The sequence below is a fragment of the Arthroderma uncinatum genome, assembly GCF_011692745.1.
Source record: "Arthroderma uncinatum strain CBS 119779 chromosome Unknown scaffold3, whole genome shotgun sequence".
In the NCBI taxonomy this organism is placed as follows: domain Eukaryota; kingdom Fungi; phylum Ascomycota; class Eurotiomycetes; order Onygenales; family Arthrodermataceae; genus Arthroderma; species Arthroderma uncinatum.
Genome location: NW_022983865.1, coordinates 1,001,870 through 1,022,111, shown reverse-complemented (window position 1 = coordinate 1,022,111; position 20,242 = coordinate 1,001,870). Strand labels below are relative to the sequence as shown.

The 20,242-nt window shown below is 47.0% G+C and overlaps 5 protein-coding genes across 5 annotated transcripts; 3 read left to right on the top strand and 2 right to left on the bottom strand.

Annotated features, from left to right (window-relative positions):
• Positions 1-146: 146 nt before the first annotated feature.
• On the top strand, positions 147-4,520 carry GIQ15_04106 (L-aminoadipate-semialdehyde dehydrogenase large subunit; the record flags this gene model as incomplete). The annotated part of the gene is made up of 3 exons (XM_033551523.1): positions 147-3,780; positions 3,844-4,162; positions 4,223-4,520. The coding sequence occupies 3 exons, from the start codon at positions 147-149 to the stop codon at positions 4,518-4,520; spliced, it is 4,251 nt and encodes a 1,416-aa protein (XP_033405253.1).
• A 326-nt stretch (positions 4,521-4,846) lies between these two features.
• Positions 4,847-9,961, bottom strand: GIQ15_04105 (uncharacterized protein; the record flags this gene model as incomplete). Its single annotated transcript, XM_033551522.1, has 4 exons — positions 4,847-5,681; positions 5,761-5,842; positions 6,463-9,078; positions 9,133-9,961. 4 exons carry the CDS (start codon positions 9,959-9,961, stop codon positions 4,847-4,849), a joined length of 4,362 nt encoding a protein of 1,453 aa, XP_033405252.1.
• Positions 9,962-10,893: 932 nt separating this feature from the next.
• GIQ15_04104 (HMG-box transcription factor) lies at positions 10,894-12,285 on the bottom strand (the record flags this gene model as incomplete). The annotated part of the gene is made up of 1 exon (XM_033551521.1): positions 10,894-12,285. The coding sequence occupies one exon, from the start codon at positions 12,283-12,285 to the stop codon at positions 10,894-10,896; it is 1,392 nt and encodes a 463-aa protein (XP_033405251.1).
• Positions 12,286-16,084: 3,799 nt separating this feature from the next.
• GIQ15_04103 (40S ribosomal protein S6-B) lies at positions 16,085-17,313 on the top strand (the record flags this gene model as incomplete). The annotated part of the gene is made up of 6 exons (XM_033551520.1): positions 16,085-16,189; positions 16,366-16,438; positions 16,533-16,553; positions 16,626-16,724; positions 16,798-17,122; positions 17,217-17,313. The coding sequence occupies 6 exons, from the start codon at positions 16,085-16,087 to the stop codon at positions 17,311-17,313; spliced, it is 720 nt and encodes a 239-aa protein (XP_033405250.1).
• A 1,398-nt stretch (positions 17,314-18,711) lies between these two features.
• Positions 18,712-20,010, top strand: GIQ15_04102 (ribose-phosphate pyrophosphokinase; the record flags this gene model as incomplete). Its single annotated transcript, XM_033551519.1, has 3 exons — positions 18,712-18,782; positions 18,971-19,062; positions 19,211-20,010. 3 exons carry the CDS (start codon positions 18,712-18,714, stop codon positions 20,008-20,010), a joined length of 963 nt encoding a protein of 320 aa, XP_033405249.1.
• Positions 20,011-20,242: the final 232 nt, after the last annotated feature.

The following is a 20,242-nucleotide window of genomic DNA, read 5'->3' as shown; positions in this document are numbered from 1 at the left end:
GTACCGCGCTTGGTGGGTTGAGTCACTGCCAGATAAGGAAAAAAAGAAGCGCGAAGTAAATTTCCATCTCACCTGTTGATATATCAACGTCTCCAATTGACAGAGGGAGACTCTCGCAGACAGACGGATGAGCTGAAGAGCACACGATGGGAATCGAGAGCGGTGCTTTGCAAGAGCGCCTCCAGAGGTGGGCTCAACGGCTGAAGAATCTCACAATCTCACCGCTCACGCGAGACTATCCCGAATCCACGTCCACAGGGTCGTCCAAGCGAGCGATTGAGGCATTCGAGTCGTTAAAGCTCACTTCCGACGAGCAATCGGCTGTAAAGAAGCTCTGTAAATCCAAGGAGTCGACGTTTCTAGTTTTCCTCACTGCTCTCGTCGTCATAGTCAGCCGATTGACTGGGGACGAGGATATCGCCCTGGGGACAAGCTCTGAGAACGATGGACGCCCGTTCGTATTGCGCATTCCGATCAACCACAGCGAAACATTTGCCCAATTGCTTGACAGGGTGACCAAGATATATGAAGAGAGCGTTTCGGATATTGTTCCACTAAGAACTCTTCGGACTCACATCCAGAAGGCGTCTAAGCTCGAGCAGGAGCCAGTCCTCTTCCGTTTCGCCGCATACGATGCCCCCGCAGCGTCTCAGGAGTACCCTGCAAACACCTTCGAGACCACCGATCTGCTCTTGAATATTGCATCTACAGACTTTGAAGTGGGCGGCTATTACAACCAGCGTCTCTTCTCCAGTGTTAGGATCGCCACGATACTTGCACAGATCGTTCGTCTGGTGTACAATGCATCCCTCAACCCAGACGAAGCCATTGGAAGGATTGAGTTCCTTACAGAGTCTCAACGGGCTCTCCTACCAGACCCAACAAGCGATCTGCACTGGTCTGAGTTCCGAGGAGGGATTCACGATATCTTTTCTCGCAATGCTGAGGCTCATCCTGAAAAGCTTTGCGTTGTCGAGACCAAATCTGCCTATAACCCGCATCGCGAATTTACTTACCGACAAATTCATGAAGCTTCCAATATCCTTGCACACCATCTTGTCCAGTCAGGTGTAGAAAGAGGCGAGGTCGTCATGGTATATGCCCATCGTGGTGTAGACCTTGTCGTTGCGGTTATGGGTATCTTGAAGGCTGGTGGAACCTTCTCCGTTATCGATCCAGCATACCCCCCTGAGAGACAGATCATTTATCTCGATGTTGCACGGCCTCGAGCTTTGATAAACATCGAGAAGGCCACTCAAGACGCTGGTGAGCTCGCCGACTCGGTACGCGCATTTATTGATCAAAATCTAGAGCTCAGGACGGAGGTCCCTGCTCTAGTTCTACACGGCGATGGCACTCTAGAAGGAGGTTCCGTTAACGGTGTATCTGTCTTGGAAAAGCAAACATCTCTCAAGTCAACCCCAGTTGGCGTCGTTGTCGGACCTGACTCCGCACCTACTCTCTCCTTTACCTCCGGATCCGAAGGCCGTCCAAAGGGTGTTAAGGGAAGACACTTCTCTCTCGCCTACTACTTCCCATGGATGTCTAAGACGTTCAAACTCACCCCAGATGACCGATTCACCCTTCTCAGCGGTATCGCACACGACCCGGTACAACGTGATATTTTCACACCCCTTTTTCTGGGTGCCCAACTCATAGTCCCATCGCGAGAAGATATCCAGAATGAGCGTCTAGCAGAATGGATGCGTGAATATAAGGCAACAGTAACCCATTTAACACCAGCTATGGGTCAGATCCTAGTCGGTGGAGCTACTGCTCAATTCCCGTCGTTGCATCATGCGTTCTTCGTCGGTGATGTCTTGATTAAACGAGATTGCCGATCTCTTCAGAGCTTGGCGCCAAATGTTAACATTGTTAACATGTATGGTACCACCGAAACTCAGCGTGCTGTGAGTTATTTCGAAATCCCTTCCTCGGTAGAGCAAGTAGGATATCTCGATACCGTGAAGGATGTCATCCCAGCAGGAAAGGGCATGGTAGATGTTCAGCTACTCGTCGTCAACCGATTCGATCGAACTAAATTATGTGCCATTGGCGAAGTTGGAGAGATTTACGTCCGAGCTGGTGGTCTTGCGGAAGGCTATCTAGGTTCCCCTGAATTGAATGAAAAGAAGTTCATCCCTAATTGGTTCGTCGACCCTCAAACCTGGAAAGACAAAGAAAAGGAGCGCGCCGCTTCCTCCAACGAACCCTGGAGGGAATTCTACGTTGGACCCCGAGATCGTATGTACCGCAGCGGTGATCTGGGTAGATACACTCCCACGGGTGATGTTGAATGCTCTGGAAGGGCTGATGACCAAGTTAAGATCCGTGGATTCCGAATCGAGCTAGGCGAAATTGACACACACCTATCTCGACATCCTCTTGTTCGAGAGAATGTGACACTGGTCAGACGAGACAAGTTCGAGGAGCCAACCCTAGTCAGCTACATTGTGCCTCAAATGGGTAAATGGTCTTCATGGTTAGAGCAAAAGGGGTTGAAAGATGACACCTCAGCTGAGGGTATGGTCGGAATGCTGACTCGCTTCCGACCCCTTCGTGACGATGCGAGGGAATATCTCCGTGGGAAACTTGCCTCCTACGCAGTCCCAACCGTCATCATCCCTCTACGAAGGATGCCACTGAATCCGAATGGGAAAATAGACAAACCAGCCCTTCCCTTCCCGGACACCGCTGAGCTCAGCGCTGCTGCTCCCCGCCGTCGTTCTTCAGTTCTTCAGGAGCTTTCAGACACTGAGCAAGAAGTAGCAAAGATGTGGGCAAAGCTTCTCCCCAACATCACCGCAAGAATGATTGGACCAAATGACTCATTCTTCGACCTCGGTGGCCACAGTATCCTTGCGCAGCAGATGTTCTTTGAACTCCGCAGGAAATGGAGAAGCGTGGACATTAGCATGAGTGCTATTTTCCGAAGCCCAACGCTTAGGGGTTTCTGTAATGAAATCTCGCGTATCCAAGACAGCCATTCGTTGACTGCCGACAATCAAAGCCAGGATGCCGAAGCTGCACAAGCCGAGAAGGTTGTTGCGGACGAATACTCGAAAGATGCTAAGGAGCTTGTTGACAAACTCCCTGCCAAGTTTACTTCCTCGGCTGAAACTACATTGAAAGAAGGATCAACGGTATTTTTGACCGGTGCCACTGGTTTCCTTGGAGCATATATCCTCCGCGACCTGCTCTCAAGGTCCAACCCCTCCCTCAAAGTGGTTTGCCTCGTGCGTGCTAAATCTGCACAGCTAGCTCTTGAGCGTATCCAGTCAACCTGCAAGGCTTATGGATTCTGGTCAGACTCATGGACCAGCCAACTCGAGTGCATCCAAGGTAACCTAGGAAATGAAAATCTCGGTCTCTCCATGGATCTTTTCAACGATCTTGCAAACCGCGTGGACATAGTAATCCACAACGGTGCGCTTGTTCACTGGGTTTACCCCTATTCCAACCTCAGGGGTCCTAATGTTCTTGGAACTGTTGATACTCTGCGCCTTTGTGCTACCGGGAAACCCAAACAATACGCCTTCATCAGTTCTACAAGTGTGTTAGATACTGACTATTATGTGCAAGAATCCGAGAGAATTATTGCCGATGGTGGATTAGGTATTAGTGAAGCTGACGACCTTGCTGGAAGCAGCCAGGGGCTCGGTACTGGATATGGACAGAGTAAATGGGCTGGAGAATTCCTTGTTAGGGAGTCTGGAAAGAGAGGCCTACGGGGCGCTATTGTTCGCCCCGGATATGTGACCGGAGACTCAACATCAGGAAGTAAGTCAAACGTTTTCGGAAGCGCCATATATGCCTTCATGCTAACTTACGATAATTCTATAGATACTAACACTGATGACTTCCTTATCCGAATGGTCAAGGGATGTATCCAACTCTCATCACGACCGAATATTCACAATACCATAAACATGGTGCCTGTGGATCATGTAGCACGAGTTGTCGTTGCTTCAGCCTTCCATCCTCCAAAGCCAGAGCTTTCTGTTGCACATGTCACCAGCCATCCTCGTCTACGTTTCAACCAGTTCCTCGGCACACTACAAACGTATGGCTATGACGTTCCGCAAGTCGATTATGTGCCATGGTCCAGCTCGCTGGAACAATACGTGAATGATTCTCAGAACTCGGTTTCTCAGCACGCATTGTAAGAACCGCTCTGTCTTCCTTAACATAAATAAACTTGTCTAACCAATATTTCTATCAGGATGCCACTATATCACTTTGTTACTGCTGATCTCCCATCGAACACCAGGGCGCCAGAATTGGATGATGCCAATGCTTCGGCATCCCTTAAATCAGACGCTAAATGGTCTGGAGTTGATGCTTCTACCGGCAGTGGTGTGACTGAAGAACTCATGGGTCTTTATCTCGCGTATCTCGTCGCAATCGGATTCCTTTCGCCGCCACCTGCAGCTGGGGCCAAGCCTCTTCCCGCTGTTAGCCTTTCTGATGCGCAAAAGGCTGCTCTTGCCAGTGTGGGCGGTCGTGGTGGTGCTTCTTAGGTTATTTAAGAGGATACGGCGCCTTAATTATGAAGAATTGGTTGAAGAACTCTTGCTTCTATTGTGATTTTGGACTACGACTGCCTTAGCATCAACATAAAAGCAGCATTCTGGAGGCTATGGGATAAATTCTTACGTCGTTCATATAAAAAACCCTTTCGGATAATGATCATTTAATTTAATTATGAAATTTACAAAACTACGACTAAGAAAACAATATAGCTATATATGACCCTTCCACTTGTTGGCATAACATATAAAAGTTAAAACAATCTGTCATGACAGAGACGAACATCTATATACACATTACTAGTAGAGGTACGGAATTACCTCGCCGTATTAACCACCTCTCCGATCTTAGTAAAGATCAAATTCACCGCCCAGTTTAGCAGGTGAGGCATAGTTGCGTCACCTTTCTGGGGAGCAACAGAAATCCCCAAGTCTTCCCTAACATTTGCTCCATTCCCAACGAGTCTCTTTAGTTCGCCCTCGTCTAGGCTTGTCTCGGAGACAGATTCCGGTAACAATAGCCAGGAGCAGTTAGAGATATAACGCGGCCAGACAATATCATCAACATAGCCTGGAGGGTCCGTCCAGAAATTCACTGGAGCGTCATCTTCAGTTTTTTCATTATCCATATCCTCGTCTTTGGGCTCTTCCTCCACCTCATCTGGGTCTCTCGGTACTGGAGTCGGCGCAGGACCAATCGTTACATATCCCGTCCTCCCGTCCCGACGCTCCTTAAGCAATGGATATGTCACCGGTAGGAAAATAGGGAGGTTAATCTGGTCATGAACCGGCCGTAGCGGATGCGCAGAGTCATTTGGTGGGGCATATAGCAGAAACCCATCAACGAAGACGATTGTTAACCAGGGAGCTTGTTCGTCTGATTTCTGACTTGAGCTGTCCAAAGTTTTCTGATTTTGCTCTTGTGACTGGGATAATCGTTGGGCTACCCGCTTCTGCAGCGCATCGATCGTAGCTTCATCAACTCCAGAGTCCGTAGCATCATTCAAGTCTTCCTTACTCTGTAGCTTAGGAGGAAATCTACCTGTCTGACGAATATAAGACAGGCAAGAAACAAATTGCTTGACATCAAATGCTTCAATTGTATCCCAATCCTGAACTAGTTTTCCAGAAGATGTTGTCGTAACCGGAATCCTATATGGCGAATTCATATGTTAGAACTACCCACCGCTATATCTTATCACACGAGAAGTGGCCACTTGAATAACCCTACCGATCATCCGGCTTGTAAAAATCATCTTCATGGACAAGAAGAGTCCTGATATCAGCACTGGAGCCTTTTGTGGGACTGAAAACTGTTCGCAAAAGCCGTGCAAGCGTTGTTTTGCCGCTCGAGGATGGACCGGAAATTCCGATGACGAAGACCAGGCCGGACATATCTGAATATATCATGCGGAGATATGGGAGATTGCTGTATATTTTCCTTTACTCTAGAGGATATCCATCTACTAGCATATCCATACCTGAGATTGGTTCAAAGGAGATTTGTAGCTTAACGCGGGGTTAATGAATAAAATATTTGGCGCCGTCGATTTTAATAACTGGACAAAGGCTAAAGGCATCAAAACTATTTTTGGAATTATGTCATACGGCATGATATTATTGAATCAATCATTATGCCCCAATTGCGAGGTAAGTTAACATGAGGCAGAACAATATCCATCCAACGCCTCGCCGCTCCAAAATGATGAGCGCATAATACTCCGTACCGCTAAATATCCACGTTTGCCCCTGTATTCGCCATATAATGCTACATAAACATTCGAACAAAGCAAATTAAAATGGTGCCATCAGATATTATACGATGGAGCCAAGAGTAAAAGGATACTGCAAGCCGTTCAAGTATGTATTACACCAGTGACTCCGTTGCTTGTGCTGGGGCTGGCCGGAAGACTAGCGGATGTTCTTCGCCTACGCGGCGTTCGGCCTTGAGGGGATATGAAGATTATCCCATTTCTATCCACATGTTCCTGGGTGGGTGATTCTCGGAGCCGTTTTGGGGTCCTCCTCCCTGGAGGGGTAGTAGGCAAATCGGACTCAAATATGAATGTAGGCCTGCGCTTGTTGTCAGACATTGGTGAACTGGTCGCGAGGGTGTTGGGGTCCGAAAGAGTGATGGTTGCTGGGTAATCGGGTTCGACGTAGCCATTGGGGATAGAGAGCGTATGTCTATCAAAAAACCCAAGCGGCGTTTTCAAAAAAGCGGGCGTTGGCGACCACAAGTCATCTGAAAGGGGCAGAAAAGTTTCATTCTGGATGATATAACTCATAGTGTGATCATCCAACATGTCTTTCTCGGCACGCTGCATCTCGTCATTGCTCATTTGTTTTCTTCTCTTGAGCATCCTATCCTCCAATGTATCCTTTAGCACGAGAGTTTCCACGTAAACGGGCCGAGTCTGCGAAATACGATGAGCTCTTTTTATTGCCTGGCTCTCGATGTTCGGGTCCCAGATCGGGTTCACAATAAACACCCTTGATGCACACGCAATGTGAAGCCCGTGTGAGGCTTGACCTAGATCCATCAGCAGTACACGAACAGACTCGCCCTCGTTAAAGACAGACAGGTATTCAGACTTCTGGGACTGCTTGAGAGTGCTTGCGTATATTCGAAAATCAACACCCAGCATTTCAAGGCCTTCAGCAACCCAAAAAGCAGTATTCTCACCCTCATAGAAAATGATGATCTTTTCCGATTCCTGGAATTCAATCACCTTTTCTAACAGATATGTAAGCTTGGCGGATGCGGTTGCGACAACTTTTGTGTTCTTAAGTGGTGACTCGGACGGCAGTCTCTTTAATCTTGACGTTTTCTTTTCGTTGGACCTTTCTGGCTTAGAACGATGGACACGAGTTCCATTTTTATCATCCTTCGAATCCGGCGAGGTCTCGCTGGCGGCCCCCGGTTGCTTGTACTTCTCGAGCCGTGCTAAAAGGCCGGCTCCTGCAAGGCCTTCACCAGGATCTGACGAGCAAAGATGCGCGGCAACGAACTTCTGTGCCTCTCGGGCAAGCGAAATCCCAAGTATAAGCGGCTCCCCATATTCAGCCGACTTATCGAGTGACCAAAACGCCTGTGCGTACTCTGGGAAATTTTCTACAAAAATGCCGACTTCATGACGATGACACATGGCGTTCCAAGAATCGCATGCCATAATTTTCTCTCCAACGACAATCCCTTGACGGAGTGAGACTAGATCTTCATCAGACATTCGAAACATGTTCTTCTCTAGATATATTTTCGCGACTCTGATCGTCTCTTGGATGGTTTCGTTCTGAAAACCTGTCCACCAGAATCCCGCGAGCCTCAAATTGTTTATCAGCAGAGTCAAATGCTTTCCGTTTTTCGGATGAAACATATAGTCTTCACCCGTCCTCTCGGAGGTGATTGCATTGACAATAATTTGGAGAACAAAAAGGTTTAAAGAGGCCTTGTCGTAAAAAGTTGGCTCTAGGTATACAACTTCGTTGTGAAGTTTTGGGAGAGTAACCTCTCGTTTCACATCTTCTTCCCGGTGGCGTACGACGAGAGATTGAAGAGTAGAGCGTAGAGATAGCGACATCCTGCGTTTCCCATCAGGTCCAACCGGCTTCATGTATTTCGTCCAGTTAGCTTGGTCTGCACAGCGTATATTTGACCAAGGCTTGAGGTCCAGAAAATCAACCACCATGGACCGCAGTTTGTCCAAATTTTTCAACTCCTCCCTCAATACATTTTCAGGATTCTTTCTGGTCTGTAGAATCCCCTCGGCTATGTCTGCCTCAGAGCATGTAGCCATATTATTCTCAGCGGCAAGGCTGACTTCAATTCCGTATAGCCCCTTTGACGGTGTACCCGAAACAATCCATCTCCTCTCAACCTGTAGCTTATCCAGCATATAAACAGAGCTACTCTTCTCTCTAGCGCTCGCAAAATTATGGCCTTCGTCAACGATTATGCGAAGCCAATGAAGCTCTCTCAAAGGCGAATAATATGTCATGGGCGATGATGCGCTAAGCCCTCCGGATTCCTTCTTAAATCTATACTGCGAGAACAACACTATGTCGTACTTCAAAAGTTCCACTGCAGGAGGAGTTTCATCACGGGCGTCTCTCAGCACCAGAACCTTCAGACCTTCAGTGTGTTTTGATATTTCCGTTAGCCAGTGGTCGACCAAGTTAGGTGGCACAATAATCAGTGTCCCCGAGGAGAGTTGTACACGGATCGAGCTCTCCTTCGTTATTGTACATCGACGACCATACCGCGGAGCTTGCGTTATAGAATATGATCCCCGGTTTTTATTACATGCAGCTATGCACCTGCCATAGTGCATGCCATACGATTGTAGCTGGCGAAAATGTGATTCCCACGGAATGGAATGAGAGCCAGCAGTTGCAGCCGCCATTTCAAGAAGAGAGGCGGTACTACTTCTAACCGGAGGAGTCGTATTGATATGCTCGGAGGGAATGGATGGCATATGCCCTCTGGTCGCCAGAATGACCGCTAAACAGATCAGAGTTTTGCCGAATCCCATGGTTTCCGCTAGTATTCCTATAAAATGATTAGCTCTCGTTGCCAGAAAAAATAGGAAAGTAGAACACCTACCTCCACATGCATTTGAATATAGATTTGGCATGGTACGAATGATACCCTCTTCCTTGTCGTAATAATACTTACGGCCGGTGGGCCCACGGAGCGCTTGAAATCTCGGATCAAGGGACTGCCCAGGCTGTACCTCCTTTTGTATCATAAGTGCAGCTGAGCGGCGCTGATAAGGATACAAAGGCGTTCTGAGCCCTGGAACAGCGGAATTCTCGCCATCTTCGCTGCCAGAATACATGAGATCAGCCATGGCGGTACACGACCATGGGTCAGTGACATGTGCAGCTTCGGGTTTTGGAGATTCCAGAGTATTGAAGATATAGAAAAGGGTTTCCCCTTCACGGTTGACTTCCCCAGCACCCCTAGGACGGCCGGGCTCGAACTTCCCTTCCCATGCCTCAACAGACGTATCAAGTTTTGACATAACCCTTTTCAACCTACGTCGGAGAGGTAGGTCAAGCCCAGAAGGATCTTTTGAGAGTTTATCCTCTGGTAAGACATAAACTCTCTCATTGATGAATCCACCAGAGGGTTCATGTACCGTAGAAACGTGGACCCACCCAACGTCCCTGAGCACATCGAGAGAACGGCGCTCCGGATCGAAAGGCGACAGCCGTTCTACTCTAGACGTAGAATTACTAGAAGCCGTCCAAATGACTCCGACCGGGATTAAATCGGTCAGGTCATTGTTCCACGCACCGTATCGAAATAGACGGGCATTAAGAGCACTAAATGTCGATGCCGTATAGGTCGAAGTCTCAGGTTCCCCGGGAGATAGTGTGGCCGGAGAGTCCGACCCAGACTGCAGAGACCGTCTGCCTGGCGATTCCATTACCCCGTCCACTTACTATTTATCTTAAAACGAGTTTAGTACACAGTGAAGGGTATTCGCAACTTGTCCGTGTACAAGATGCAAGGTCCTACCTTTTAGAATAATATAACTTCCAGTGAAGACGTTCTGTAAGTCTATTCGACGAGAGAAAGCTTCAAATCCGCCAGATCCGGAGGAGACTGTACTGAGATGACACTTGGTAGGGAAAATTGTACAGGAACAGCTCATGTGCCTCTTATATGGTAGCTTATATTCCCCAGTACGTATTTTTTTTTCTTATTTCCTGCGGTGGCTAGGCAAAACATTCTAGTGTGTTATATCGAAGTGTTACTCGGGGGGTGTTTCCCAGGCAGAGTATAAACTTTTATAGTAAACCGTTTGAGCCGCGCTAACCATGTTTCTTAGTCATCATCACATGACTTTGACGATGGGCACGTGACAAGCGAGAGCCGCGATGACGAAAGATGGAGGATGGTGATTATGTCATCATTTAAGCGAACGCTCGATAACTTCTAGTATATAGAAACCAGCGTCATATCGTTTCTGTCTTCCTCTTAAAGTGCGTTGAATCGTGACCGATATAAGAAAGCAGAATCTAAGGTGCCACCCACTCGTGTCCCAAGTCGTACATCGCCTGTCTATTAGGAAAGAAAAAGGATAGGTCTAAAAACACATATCCGGAAACGCTGGAAATGTCGAAAAGAAGGAGAAAACAGGGGAGAGGAAGGGAAGGAGGAGAAAGAAGGAGAAAGGAAGGAAAGGAAGAAAAGAAATAAGGGAGGGAAAAATAAAGCCGATAAGGGGCAAGGTGATACAACCATTCCGCCTAGAGTAAATAAACATTAACTGGGGAAAAAGGACAGGGATTGCCGGGGTTATAGTAATTTTCGTGACGCATGGCATAATCAAGGCTTAATCATTTCATAACGTAGTTATTTTCTCAGGAACTCTTTGACCTCGAATCCAACTCTCCTCAATGCTCTCTCGTCGATACCTTCGTTGCTACCGACGAGACGCCTGATAACCAACGTTCGGACATCGTTCAAACGGTTCTCGACGGAGTTCCCTTCGCCGTATCTGCTCATCTCATCTTGGTCGCAATCCCGTATATATACGGTGATATCTGGGCCAACGCAGCTACCCCATTGCATCGCCATCCGCTCCCAATGGTCCATAGGATCTTGTGTACCATTGTTTGAAGCCAGGCAAGCATGGGCTTCTGTTGTAGCCAGTTGGTATTGCGGGACAAGCGCTATGCGGAAAGCTGAGTCACTAGAAGAGGAGGTTGGTGTATAAACAGCCTCGCTAGAAGCAGGGGTATAAACAGCATCGCTGGAGGCAGGTGTATACGCCGCCTCGCCAGAGGGGGACCGACCAGGTGAGCTGATACGCAAATATTCTGTTTTGGGTATGATTGACTGAAAGGATGCATTGGATTTGGACTCATCCTCGCATGAAGACGGTTGCACTGCTGGCGAGAAGCGGTCATTAAGGAATTCAATTATCCTGCCCGATATTTTATACCATGAAAAAATTGTTTCGAGATGGTTTCCAGCTGCCGCTCGCGTATCTTCTGACGCCGTCTGAGTACTGGCTTCGGGGCCCTTAAATATCCGAACATTCCCACCATCGTCGCAGGAAAGAGCATTATTCAAATATTCAGTGACATAGGCGATCAATTCCGGGTCATCGCCTTCGATGGCGATAACTGAGCCTCCCGCGTGACCGGAGTCTGGGCTCGAGGAAGTTGTAAATGGAGGAGAGCCTTTGGATAGAAGACTTATCTTTTTCAGGAACGAAATCGTCAACGGCGTTTCTTCCACGCCCCTAGTTTGTGGGTATGATTGGGGTGCTAGCTGTAATGGGGGAAGAACTAGGCTAGGGTCATGAGGCGAAGGGGGCGCAGAGTTCTGGTGGTGCGATTGAATGTTCCAGATATAATTTGGTGAGTTAACAGGCCAGATAGAGTGTGGTGAGGTAACAGGCAGTAGTAGTTCTGGGCGAGGTAGTGTCAATGTCCGAGGCAAATATGGGTTCTCAGGCCCACTATTTTCACGGACAGGTGGATATATCTCATTAATCTCGCGACGACGCCGTTTGGTGCATGGAGATGTGGGTGGTATATTGTCGTCAAGAAAGGGTCTTAGACGCCAACCCACTTCACAGGCATTATTAATCGGACTTGGAGAATTTTCGACTTTCATCCGACAGTTGTCCAGCACGCTTCGTGCCGGTTCAGGGCTGGCTTGAGGCGTTGGCGGACTGTCATTTTGACCATTAACGCCAGGGATGAATGGGGCGGAGGGGGTTGAAGGAGGTTTCATCGGCTTCCCGCCACACCGGCTGCAGATTAATGCTCCAGTTGAATCAATTCTAATCATAGGCGCCACCGCATTACTACTTTTCCTCTTGTTGCGACCTGGTCGTCGTGGTTGATATCGATAACCTGGGTACTTTTGCAGGTGCCTAGCTTTTTCTTCCTATACTAGTGTCTGAGCATGTATTACACAAAAGAAATGGAAGGTAGAAGTGCCGGGTCTACTTACATCTGCATGCTTCCTCCAAGGCTCCTGTTCCTTAGGTGGAAGCGTTTTCCACATTCTTCCGATAATCTTTGATATGTGTGGATTTGCTAGCCCTGGGTGCTCTGCAACAACGGAGCTCTGCAAGTGCTGCCGGAATAGTATGAACGCTAATAAACACTAAAGTTAATAAAATTGGGGTGCAATATATTCGGGTGTAGACCAGGCTATGTATTGCGACCCAGGCAAGAAGAAAGGATATTTTGCTTAATGCCCAAAGTTCAAATCCGCACTGTGATAATCTGCAGGGGAGGGAATATAGAGATTTGTATATGTATGTATAGAAAGTAACCGACGAACCATTTCTTGGGCGGGGGATCCTTGGTTCTGGTCCGCACAGACAAAACTGGATATTCAATTCCCTCGAAGGACTCGGGCTTGAGGAGCTCAACGACGTAGCTCGTTCCTCGCCACAAACTTCGGATGTAAGGACAGACGCTGCCTTTTTCCTCGGTATCGAATCCGCCAGTATTGTCTCTATCTTATTAGGTGATGTAGAAACCTGCAATTTCGACGACACTGGAGCATTCTCGCGGTAATGGGACATTGCCGCATGTGATATAGCCTCCATCCCGGTCATAGACAAGGCATTTTTTGACAAAATATCATTCTCTTCAGCATTGTGGCCAGAAGAGAGTCCATGGCCCTTTACCCTGATAGCCAATGTCGTCATGGTCCCTGTTGCCGGTATATCTCGTTCTGGGTAATCATTATACAATGCTGGCGGCCTGGGGAGATCTCGATCGTGAGACATGGAAGGAGTTGAAGTCTTTGGTAAGACGGAGGAAGAAAGCATGACAAGAGAGTGAAAGGCTGACTTTGTAATGAGTGTTCTTGTTCTTGTCCACAGGTATCATGATGTAGTTATGAATGTGGCAAGAAATCACTACCACAACGAAGCTACTAGAAGGAAGGGAAGAAGAAAGAACGAGACAACGAAGAGGAAACGAAAAAATAAAAAAATAAAAAATGAAAATTTCCCTTTGTTAATTTCGTCCCTTAAAAAGCTCCATCTTATTTAAGAAATTTGTTGTATTTTGAATTTGATTTCCGCTTCTCGGTGTGGTTTCTTTGTTGGCTTTGGACGTACAGCAGGCGCTCCTTGCAAACAATTGCAGCCGTCCGATGCATTTATGACGAGGTATCAGCCGTTTAGGGCTAAAAACCTTCGGAATGAGGAAAAACGTGAACCATTGTTTTTGGATTCCTTTGTCCGGCGAGCTGACTGAATGCGGCCGGATGCACATATTTCTTTTAAATGCCTGAGACACCCAATCACTAGAGACCTGCAACAATGCGATGGAGTAGAATAAATGGAACCCCCGGAACTTTTTTGCATTTGGCGTACAACGATTTTTAGACGAACGAGACGCTCACCTTAGACTCAAGCGTAGGAGGGATTGCGTAAATAAGGAGGAGAAAGAAAAAGAAAAGCGAATCAGACGCAATGTGTAAGGAGAGCACAGCAGGGCCATGCAAAACATTCCCACTCCGCTTACCTGCCTTCAACAAAGAGGTCAGTCGCCTATCTCTTTACCAGACGAAGCTGGAGATATGCTTACGACAAGACGGGTACTTCCTCGCTGCTCACCGTCACGCTGGCATAAACTCCAACATACCACAAAGATATCGCACCTTAAAAATAGCTCTACATCACCGACTTTTCCCTAAAGACCTGTTTGAAAATGGGGGGCTTCTCTGGCGTTGGGAAAGCTTCCCTTGCAGGGTGTCGAATTCGTAACCCAACCATATGGATGACGATCCGCTTTATTTAATAAAGCACAATGGTAACAAGTTTCCTAGCCATTTGCTTACCAAAGTGTTGGGTGCGTCCAGGGACTGAAGTTAAACGGAGGACGCTTATTGTGATGATCGCCCTAAGGTAACCATATTCTGCAGATCAGCATAGCCGATTGGAGCTGTCCCTGTGCGTACCTCAGCAGGGGGCTAGCGTGGTTAGAGTGTCATCAATGGCGAGAGTAGGCAACAAACCGGGTACGGGCAGTTGCCTTGGCCTTGCGAGATATGCCCACTACCTAGTCGAGTGGAAATGGTAGTCGCAATCGATCGACCGATAGAGACTGAAAGAGATAGAGTTACGCGTTGAGTGTAAACTCCGGAGAGGTAGGACCCCTCCTATCTGCAGATGCATGTATCCTAAGTGAGTTATTTCTTGCGCTCCTCTTGTGCCAACTGGGCTCCCGCTTTGCTGATTTGGGAACTGCGTTCTCTTGTCCTTTTTTTTTTTCTTTTTAAGCATTGAAACCATAGGTTGGCAAAGTATTTCCCTTTTGGTACTTCGAGTGACTTGACTCTTCCATGTCTGGAAATCGGTTCCTCTTTGTGATGCACTCATAACCTGGTGGGTGTCACAGTCGTAAAGCCGGAGTGAGCATTTGGTGTGTCCCATGAATGATCTTGTGCTTGGTACATAGGTTGACAGAACGACCACCGTCAGGTGTGGGGAAGTGTACAAGTCACGCCGGCTTTCGTACCGCAATGCATCCCTGCCATATCTTGTCAAGGAACGTGGTAGATCAATTACATGGATTTTCATGCCGTGTTAACCTAGTACGGCCTGTGCTTTTCCATGACCAGATAAGCAGTCTTCAATGACAACTTACGGCTCATGATAACGGGAACACATATAATACTGCAGGACCCCCAAAGCCAAGACCATGATGTTCAATTAGGGCCATAAAGGTACTTGTGGGCGTGGCTTCGCACGGTGCGGTCGTTGCAGCGTCGTTGTGCTAGCAGTACGTACCATCTCTCGACATCTCAGACTTCCTCTTGTTTCCCTCATTGCTAGATTGAATATGGTTGGTGAGGAACAGTATCGGTATAGATGACGATGCACGGCGTATAGGGATGGTTGGTTAGTATATCAAAATATAGCATGCCTTCGCCTCCCGTTATAGTTCGTATGTATCTCAATGGCCCATCGGAGAATAACAAGGTAGATCTGTGGCGGCCATAAGCCTTCGATGCCGCGTATTCTTTCTACTTTTATAAGAATCCTTGTAGCTGTCGTGGCGCCAGAAGCCTCACTTGTAGTTGACAATGTACTCCGTACGAGGCATAAAGGCGTTTATTATTGCTTAACGGCACTCCGTATTTGCCTCAGTGAGTGGTGCAGCGAGAAACCCTGAGGATGTAGAACGACATAGAGCTCCTTACAGCTACCATCGCTGTCGTCACCATGCTCTCTCCCATCATGTTGTTTCTTGTAGAAATCCATGTTGGTAGTGCCAGGTGGTGAGGAGTTGTTAAATTGGCCTAAGTAGGAAGGTGTTCACGTGATCATATATTAGTCATGCATTACTCATCACTAGGGCTGCTTACCTCATGCGAAGATAACGTGACGCTTAGTCAGGGTCCACACAGGAAGTTCGCTACACCAAAACTAAACATCTCCAAAATCAAATTTGAAGACAGCGAGAGAGTCGACTTCCCGCTAACCTAACCACCACATCGACAACCGCGCGCCCTATTTTCTCTCCCTCCCGGCCATCTTGACAGCGAGAGAACATTGGTCAAGATGAAGCTTAACGTTTCCTACCCGGCCAATGGGTCGCAGAAACTGATCGAAATTGACGATGACCGCAAGCTGAGACCCTTCATGGAGAAGCGAATGGGAACTGAAGTAAGGCACAACAATCCGAGTTTTCAGAAGAGGAGGAACGATTAAGGCCATACGGATCTGCTATCGCGCTCATTCGGGGTCGCATTCGATGGAGGGACAACGGCGATCGTGTTATGTTATTACATGGCAGGCTGGTAGATGGAGCATATTTGCTGATTCGGGACTTCCAACTATAGGTCGTCGGTGACTCCCTCGGTGATGAATTCAAGGGATACGTTTTCAAGATCACTGGTGGTAACGACAAGCAAGGTATGCGCTGTTCCTTTGTCATGAAAATCCGGCGCTATGTGAAGGCGAATATATCGTGGAATGTGACCGCTGACCGTCGTCTGATCGTATATAGGTTTTCCCATGAAGCAGGGTGGTATGTACACCATTCAACGAAATACACGCCCCATTTTAAACGACTGAAATCTCACCATTATATCTTTACCAGTCCTTCTGCCAAACCGTACCAGACTTCTCCTTGCCGATGGCCACAGCTGCTACCGTCCCCGCCGAACAGGAGAGCGCAAGAGAAAGAGTGTCCGTGGAGGTAATTATACAACACTACCCTAAATGACGACGAAAAGAAGGAAACCAGTATTCTGACCTGCCTTTCTCTCCAGCCATCACTGGTCTCGACCTCTCTGTCCTTGCTCTCAGCATTGTCAAGCAGGGTGAGGGTGAGCTCCCCGGTTTGACCGACGTTGTCAACCCCAAGCGCCTCGGCCCCAAGCGTGCCACCAAGATCCGTGCCTTCTTCGGCCTCGAGAAGAAGGATGATGTCAGGAAGTTCGTTATCCGCCGTACCGTCACCCCCAAGGCCGAAGGAAAGAAGGAGTACACCAAGGCCCCCAAGATCCAGCGCCTCGTTACCCCACAGAGACTGCAAAGGAAACGTCACAGAATGGCCCTCAAGCGCCGCCGCTCTGAGGCTTCCAAGGAAGCTGCGTATGTTCCCACATTCATTTCCAAAATCTTTTTTCAAAGATATTCATATAGCAAATGCTTGATCGCTCATTTTTTACTAACTTCTTCACTACAGCAACGAGTACGCCAAGATGTTGGCTAACCGTGTCCACGAGGAAAAGGCCAAGCGTGACGAGCTCCGAAAGCGACGAGCTTCGTCGATGCGCAAGTAGAGTCACCTTTGGGGTGATGCGGTTGGAGAGTGTGAGACTTAGCCAATATGGGATACACACGATACCATGTCAAAGCCAAGGAAAAGCCAAACCCAGCCATGTTTTCTTCCCAACAGCCTCGATGATGAAGTAATGAAAAGGATACACAACAATGAAATAAAGTATATTCTTTCCTCCTCTGCCGTCGAGTGAAGGGATGGGGCGTGCGACTTTTTTTTGCGATAATCTTTCTCATTTGTTTTGTTCCTTTATAACGGGAGGGGAGTCAAATAGGGAAAAATTATACGTGGGTTTGCGACATAATCAAGAACCAAAAAAATTTAACCATTCCTCCGTTCATCATGTAATAGCCACCAGCGTTTCCCCTGCTTACTATTGGGGCTTTGATATGTAAGATCTCAATATTATTTCGCAGATTCCTCACCATATATCTTGCCCAATCACCCCTATTTTTCTTTGACTAGATTACTGTATACACGTCTCTTGATTATAACCGAGCTTGTTCATGCTCAATCGTTACAGTTCCATGGAGGGTATTATTATATTTACCTAGATCACTCTCTTACATGTCCTTGCATTTATACTTCTGTAGGTAGTTAATTCGATTAATATGAAGATAGTCCTACAAGAAGACCAAATTTTCCCACCTTGGGAGAAAGAAAGTCAGCAATATAGGTATTTATTTTTATATCATTAATCATGACGGGATATGGAATGTTACTTTCATTTATTCTATGGATTGTTCTGAATTTCCCTGAGAGTAGTTTGATATATTAAAATGGACAAATAACTTTGTCATATAAATATTTTAAATACTGGTCATTCTATGACTAGCTTTACGGGTTTTTTATTTAATAAGATTGAACCATATTATCATGATAAGTACTCCGTATCCTCTTGGATATATAGACAATATTACTACTTTATCATTACCTCGCTGTCTTGATGCCTTTAAAATGCCTTCTTCCTTCTCCTTATTCACCCATCTTTTTATGTTACATAAGCTTATCACGTGTGTAATTGATGACTAAGAGTATCATCTTATCTACACGTGACTCTATCGATAAACAGCGAGCCACTTTCTTCTTTAGGACTAGCGGCCTCGGAAGTTGGTGCCAAAAAATTCGAAAGCTTTCGGCAACTTCGAACTTTGCGCCGTAGGAAGAGAAGAAGAGAGAGAGAACAAACATGCTCTGATACATCTGTGTCTTGATGTGACGGTCAAACAACACACAAACAGCACACATACGGACACCGGCCCCTCTGACACCATTTGGCTTATTTAAGGCGGCGATGTGTTAGGTCTTGACTAGACTTCCACCGACTATTCGTGCCCTCAGCCGCCACTGATCCGTTTTCAACTTTTGAATACTCATAACTCTTTAGCGGCCTTGGAAGATGGCAACCAATTCTATCAAGTTGCTGACCGGCAACAGCCATCCGGAGCTGGCCCAGCTGGTTGCAGATAGGTACGACCTTTAGCTTCTGTCGTTCGATGCCTTGTTTCCCTTGCGCGTCTTGAATGTTTTTTCATGGGGAGACCGTGTGTAGTTGTCACCCTAGAAAGATTCATTTATCGTGGATGAGGGAGCTATAGTTATGTGTAGCGCGCAGTTTTCATGCAGGAAATGACCAGTAGCTGATATCAAATCAACAGGCTAGGGATTGAGTTGACAAAGATTATGGTCTTGCAGTATTCCAATCAGGAGACCAGTGTGACTATTGGAGAGAGTGTTCGAGACGAAGATGGTATTTCTTCCCTTAGCCGTTGCTGTTATTCTACACGTCCATCCGCCAATATCAGATTTCTCACCGGAAATCATTTCACATAACTCTCTGCTTAATGAGTCCAACAAATCTTACCACCGTAAATTATGCTAACCCACATATTATCAAGTTTTCATCCTCCAGTCTACGAAACCCAATGATATCAACGATGGCTTGATGGAACTCCTTATAATGATCAACGCTTGCAAGACTGCGTCAGCACGACGTATCACTGCCGTTATCCCCAACTTCCCGTACGCTCGACAGGACAAAAAGGACAAGAGTCGTGCCCCAATCACCGCGAAGTTGATGGCCAACATGTTGCAGACTGCTGGTTGCAACCATGTTATCACCATGGACCTCCATGCCAGTCAAATCCAGGGTTTCTTCAATGTGCCGGTAGATAACCTCTACGCCGAACCAAGCATGCTTAGGTGGATCCGTCAGAACCTAGACATCAAGAACTGTGTCATCGTCAGTCCTGATGCCGGTGGAGCGAAGAGAGCAACAGCCATTGCCGATCGACTCGATCTTCAATTCGCCTTGATCCACAAGGAGCGTGCAAGGCCTAATGAGGTCTCCCGTATGGTTCTTGTTGGAAGCGTTGAGGGTAAAATCGCTATCATCGTTGACGATATGGCTGATACCTGTGGAACTCTGGTTAAGGCCGCTGATACCTTGATGGGCCATGGGGCGAAGGAGGTTGTTGCCATTGTCACTCATGGCATCTTGAGTGGAAAGGCTATTGAGACGTTGAACAATGGCCGCTTGAGCCGAATTGTGGTCACAAATACTGTTCCGCTCAACGAAAAGAAGGACCAGTGCTCGAAACTCGAGACTATTGATATCAGTCCCGTATTGGCCGAGGCCTGTAGGAGAACTCACAACGGTGAATCGGTTAGCTTTTTGTTCTCACATGCTGTATCTTAATGATGCAGCGGTTGGTTGGATGAACGTTCCTAATTCTTATCATTCTTACGCAAAGAATCCCTGTCATTTCTAAATATCTGTCGCTATTGTATGTGCGAAAATGTGCAGAAATCCGTCCTTCTCAAGAGGCGCTCATGAACATTAATTTTTTTTTGAAATTTTTCAATATTTTAAGATTTAGGTACACTAAATAACGATTAACTAGATAAGAAATGCTCCTTTATTTTATAAG